Here is a 5,836-nt window from a genome sequence, read left to right as displayed (position 1 = left end):
GAGCAGACTTCATTGGGAGACACTGTAGGAACTGGAGAATGTGGTCAGATTTCTTCTGAAAACAGAATGAAAAAAGAAAGCTGAAAAGCAGCCATCCTTCTTTTTCAAGTGCTCATTGAAATCTGCCTCATTTCAATACATTGCTTTCCAATTAGCCACACAAGAATTGAAGATCGAAGAAAAATATGACATATCCTTAGATATATTTTTTTTCATTTTAATGAGCCCTGGGAGTATTTGGTGCTGAGTCTATGAACCTCCAGGAGGTTGAGAACCTCCAGGAGGAGATTGAGGAAATCTCTCCAGCAGTTACAGTCAGAAGCAAATGCCCAACTTTCTTGGAGAGTTAATTGGTCCTCTTGAGGACCATTAGCAGCAAAGTCTCCCCAGGGACTGAGTAGAGCAGAAAGTTGGAGGCCCTGATTGCAGATAAGCAAAGACAAAGTGCAGGTTGCTCTGATGCCAGGTTAACACTTCACGTGTTTTTCAAGTACCTTGGCCAAGCACAGATGTCCAGACTCTGAGTAGGGGGGTCCTTTCCACCATGCTTTGCCCGGGTCTCCTGCTGGGTCAGTGTGTGGGTGGGGGTGTTCAAGGCCAAGGGCAGCACACCTTGTGTCCCTGGGGGAAAGCAGGCAAGGAGGCCCTGTGGCCATGAGCAAGAAGTTTCCTCTCCCAATCCTCAATATCAGAGACACCAGCCATAGCACAGGTGACATAGACCTAGTTCTTTTGGAGGCTTTTGGCCATGGTAATGAACCTTGGCCATCTCCCCCTGGGGCTCTGCTATACTTTGCTATTTCTGTGCCTGTTTGCCTGCAGCCTGTAGACATCCAAACTGCTTCCCACCTTGCTCTCAGCCCAGGATCTCTCCATCTCAAATGATGTCTCTAGGTCTTGTTCACTGTTCTTTGAAACAGAGGCATGGGATGGTCCTAGATACCTTCTGCATGATCTCTTACGCCACAGAACTACCCTTGAAGTGAAATTTCTTGTTTTCCTGAAGTCCAGTCTGTACATTTCAAGCTGCTGTTGGTGGCTCTTTCAACTTCTCATGCTCTTTCCCATTGTCAGAACAGGCTCCATCATCTCTGAAACCACCCTTCTAGCAGTCACTGGCCAGTGTTATATTCGCCTTAGCTGTAACACCTCACCAGGCTGAAGAAACCCAGGTCCCTCAGCTTCTCCGCACAGGCCATGTGCTTTAGGTCTCCAAGCCCATCTCTGCAGACCCTCTCTGGAGCCTCTCCTGTTCCTCCTCATTCCTGCAGCACTGGGTGTACCACAGTGGGACACACAATTCCGCATGTGGCCATAACAGGGCTGAGTCATGGGGGCTTAGAACTGCTCTCGCCTGAGTGTCCAGGCACTTCCTAATGCAGCTCTGTGTGCAGCAGGCCCAGTTGTGGTGAGCAGGCACCACAGGCTTGTGTATCATAAAAGGTAATGCAAGAGAAATTCCTTGAGCCTATTCTTAAAACCAGCTTCCTCTAAAGAGCAGCCTTCAGGCACTGCACTAGGTGGAACTTTCTGCTTTTAATGACAGAGTGAGGGGGTCAGCTCTGATCCAGACTTAGACACCAATTTATTTGGAAACCATATGAGACAAAGTAATCTAATTCAAGGAGGAACAAATCCAACCATTTGTGTAGCAGCATGTTAACAAATGCTAGTAATAGTAAATCTAATAAAAATAAAGAATATTGCTCAGTCCTGGTACAGGATACAGTGGGATTCACGTGTGGAGAGCAACACCAATATTACCATTTCTGAATAATGTCCGTGAAATTACTTTCCTCAGGGCATCCTTGAGCTCCTTGTTCCTCAGGCTGTAGATGAGGGGGTTCACTGTTGGAGTCATCACCGCATACAGAACAGCCAGCACCAGATCCAGAGCTGGGGAGGAGATGGAGGGGGGCTTCAGGTAGGCAAACATAGCTGTGCTGATGAACAGGGAGACCACAATCAGGTGCGGGAGGCACATGGAAAAGGCTTTGTGCTGGTCCTGCTCAGAGGGGATCCTCAGCACTGCTCTGAAGATCTGCACGTAGGACAACACAATGAAAATGAAACACCCAGAGTGTACACAAAAAGTAATCACAAGGACTCCAACTTCCCTGAGGTCAGAATTAGAGCAGGAGAGCCTGAGGATCTGGGGGATCTCGCAGAAGAACTGCTCCACCACATTACCTTGGCAGAGTGGTAAGGAAAATGTGTTCCCAGTGTGCAGGAGAGCATTGAGGAAACTGCTACTCCAGGCAGCTGCTGCCATTTTGACACAAGCTCTGCTGTCCATGAGGGTCCCATAATACAGGGGTCTGCAGATGGCAACATAGCGGTCATAGGCCATGACTGTGAGGAGGAAGTACTCTCCTACTATGAAGAAAAGAAACATAAAGACCTGTGCAGAACATTCTAAGTAGGAAATGGTCCTGGTGTCCCACAGGGAATTGACCATGGATTTGGGGACAGTGGTGGAGATGGAGCCCAGGTCAAGGAGGGAGAGGTTGAGGAGGAAGAAGTACATGGGGGTGTGGAGGCGGTGGTCACAGGCTACGGCTGTGATGATGAGGCCGTTGGCCAGGAGGGCAGCCAGGTAGATGGCCAGGAAGAGCGAGAAGTGCAAGAGCTGCAGCTCCCGCCTGTGTGTGAATGGCAGGAGGAGGAACTCACTGAAGGAGCTGCTGTTGGACATTTGCTATCTCAGGGCATAGTGCACTGTCCTGGGAGGAAAAAAAAAAAAAAAAAAAAGATATGGCATTTTAGGAAAAGACATTTGAAGAAAGAAAAACCAGTAAATTAAAAAAAATATTCAATTTCTCATTAAAAACACATCACACTGATTCTCCCTTTACTAGGGGGAGGGGACAGGGAAGGGGCATCTACACACTTACCTGGCTTGAACCCCGTTTTGTGGTGATGGGGTGTGTTGTAAGGATTTGGGACCTCTGCCCATGGAATGTGGAAGGAATTGGAGTGAGTAATTCTGACACTCACAATAAAACCACTTTTCATGTAACAGGGCTGTTCAGCATCTTCACACCCATTTCTAAAGGATGTGGATTGTAGAAGAAAGTTGGTTTCTTTTTCTGACATTATTTATTTTCTTCGGGATGCCCCTCTCCCACCTGGGCAGCGCTCTTTGAAGATAGCAATCATTGTCCTTTCTGCTGCGAGTGCTGAGAGGAAAGGCTTCCCTATCACTTGGGGCAGAGTGACAAGAGCTTCTCTATTGCCCCAGGTTCCAGCTGTCCTGCACTCACACTGCTTTAAGCTGGAGGATGATCGCATTTACATGTTACCCTAAAAACCACACTCCCGTGCAGACCCCTGTTTCGCATAACTTGCAGCATTGATATCTGAACTGCAGCTGAATTCCTCTCCACCCAAGTGAGCCTAAGAGAAGACCAGGAGCAGCATGGACAGGAGGGAAGCAAGGAGCAATCCTGGGGCACAGGGACACTGCTCTGGATTAGAGCCTGTGCAGACCTGGGTGCACACCCAGCTTCACAGCCCTGCAGCATCCCTGGGAGAAGGAAGCAGGATGCCCTGTCCCTGTGACGCTGAGGCAGGGAATCCTGCTCTGAAGCAGCCTCTGCATTGGAGATGGGGGGAGAGAGATTGCCCCAAACCCTATCAAGTGATGGAATTGCCTGAGTGCAGAAGACCCCTCTGGAAACTCAGTAGCATTGCCCTGCAGCCAGAGACTTACCCTGCAAGAGGCTGGGAGCTCACTTCCACAGTGAGCTCTGCTCTGTCCTCCCGCTCCACACTGCCATTCCCCTCTCGCTGCCTTCTCTCCTCTGCTGTCCGCAGCAGCAGGCAGTGCCCGCAGCCCTGCTGCTCTTGGCACAGGAGCTGCTCCTGCACTCGGCTGTCTCTGGGCAGTGCTGCCAGGCTGCCACGAGCTGCCTCCGTCCCAGGAGCCTGGCCCCGCTCAGGAGCAGAGGCCCAGCTGAACTCACCAATTTCTCTGTCCCTTGTGCTCCTTCCTCCTGGGAAAAGTGCACTTCAATAAACTAAAATAATCATCTGTTGTCCTTTGCTAACAAGTGGAGAGAGAGAGATCCTAATACTGCAATTTATTTCCTCAGAGAATGAAGATCTATCAAAATTGGAAACATCTCACTCTGGAAGGCTCATTTCACATCCCTTAGCTAGACAGGAGACCAGGAGACCGAAGAGTGAACAAGTAGGGAGGTCATTGACACAGGCTTTAGGTGCTGATTCAGAAATATCAATCTGGGCTGTACCTGCTTAGATCTGAGTCTGAAGTCGTATTCAGATCCCTCCTGCAAACTCCACCAAAACACAAGTGGTGGGATTCCCCTTGCCAAAACTGAAGTGAGCAGAGCACAGCGATCTGCACACGAGCTCCTTGTTAAAGCTCCACTATAATCACTGGAGATGTAGGGTGAGAGTCAGTAGCTCCCACAGAAACACCTGGTGACAGTGGAAGAGACTGAGGAGGGCCAAGGTATGTGACAGTGGAAGAGTTTGAGGGGGTCCAAGCAAGGTGCCAGTGATGGAGCTACTGAGAGACATGCATCATCCTACACCATGAGCGGGGGTCCAGGTGGGGAATTGCCTTGGCTATCTGTCTGAAATGACCCCAGGTGCCAATTACAACGAGAGCATGGGGAAGTTGAGGCATGGGAAGATTGCAGGATTAACCAGCAGCTCTTGTAATTCAGTGCAGACCCTTGATTTGATGGCACAGAAAAGGGCTGGCAGGGCCTTGTAAGATTCCAGGAGTGTCCAGCACAACCACATGTCTCTAGCAGATACAGCAGGGGACCTACAGGAAAACCACGTCCCCTTGGAGTGATTGCTGGATAAGTGCCCCAGGGCATCCTGGTTTCCATCCTGTACCCAAACAAAGACATTCCAGCACTGGCCGTAGGGAAAGCCCATCCTGTCCACACCCAGGATGCTGCATAAATGGGAGGCACCCCGGCACCGCCACGTCTCTGTTGCAGGCTCTGCACTCTCAAACCCTTCTAGCTCTCCTCCCCTGAACTCCTCTTCATTTCATCACATGACTAATGAGGAACTCTGGGTGGCTTCATCGATGGCTGGCAAGGCCCATGAACTTCTTCAGTGGCTACTTGTTCTTCCTGAACCAGCGTCAGGTACATAGAGAGAGTGCCCCTTGGGCTGCTTTGTGTGAGAGGAAATGCCCATGGCCAGGAATACATGTTCCCTCGCTGGAGAAGCTCCTGCCTGGCTATCTTGGCCCAGGTCTCCTTCCCTACCATCCTTGTGCTCTCTGTGCAGGTCCCATCCCTGCCGCCTGCCTCTCCCTCCAGCCTCACCGCTCACCTCCCTCGTGCGGGAGGTGATCCCCTCCAAGGATCCCATCCATGGACGAGGAGCAGTCATTTGCCTGCTGCCCCTTCTCCATCTCCAGGACTCGCTCTGGGTACAGCCCTGCCTGGCCAGCATATTTCTGGCCTGTCCTCTGCACAGACAGACACGTCCTCACAGTCCATGTCACAGCCTCATCCTCTGAACACCTGCTCACACTGAGGGGACCTCACAAGCCCTTGGCTGGGGCTGGTCCTGCTGCTGGCCAATCCCGCACAGCGGCAGCAGTGACCTCACAATGTGCCCTGGAACCTTCAACTGGCTCTGGCCTATCAGCAGCAGGGACAGAGGTGACGTCACAAGAAACCTCAGCAACCCAGAGCCTCCTGATGGCGTCAAGTCTACAGAGAAGGATGTGACCTCACAGTCACCCTCAGAGCCATATCCCTGCTTTTGGGCTATCGAGGACTGGGCCAGCAGTGACCTCACTACCAATATCCAGGCCATATCCCTGCTTTTGGCCTAACAG

At 50.9% G+C, this 5,836-nt stretch overlaps 1 protein-coding gene across 1 annotated transcript; it reads right to left on the bottom strand.

The window, feature by feature from the left end:
• Nucleotides 1-1,735: 1,735 nt before the first annotated feature.
• Nucleotides 1,736-5,404, bottom strand: LOC148595406 (olfactory receptor 14C36-like). Its single transcript, XM_088520948.1, has 2 exons — nt 5,323-5,404; nt 1,736-2,559 (listed from the first exon to the last, which is right to left on the bottom strand). Exons 1-2 carry the CDS (start codon nt 5,402-5,404, stop codon nt 1,736-1,738), a joined length of 906 nt encoding a protein of 301 aa, XP_088377074.1.
• Between the last annotated feature and the right edge of the window lie 432 nt (nt 5,405-5,836).

Source organism: Tinamus guttatus, unplaced genomic scaffold (assembly GCF_059628265.1).
Source record: "Tinamus guttatus ecotype Peru unplaced genomic scaffold, ASM5962826v1 Tinamus_guttatus_pri_ptg000106l, whole genome shotgun sequence".
Classification (NCBI taxonomy): Eukaryota; Metazoa; Chordata; class Aves; order Tinamiformes; family Tinamidae; genus Tinamus; species Tinamus guttatus.
This window is presented reverse-complemented; position numbering and strand designations above follow the sequence as displayed.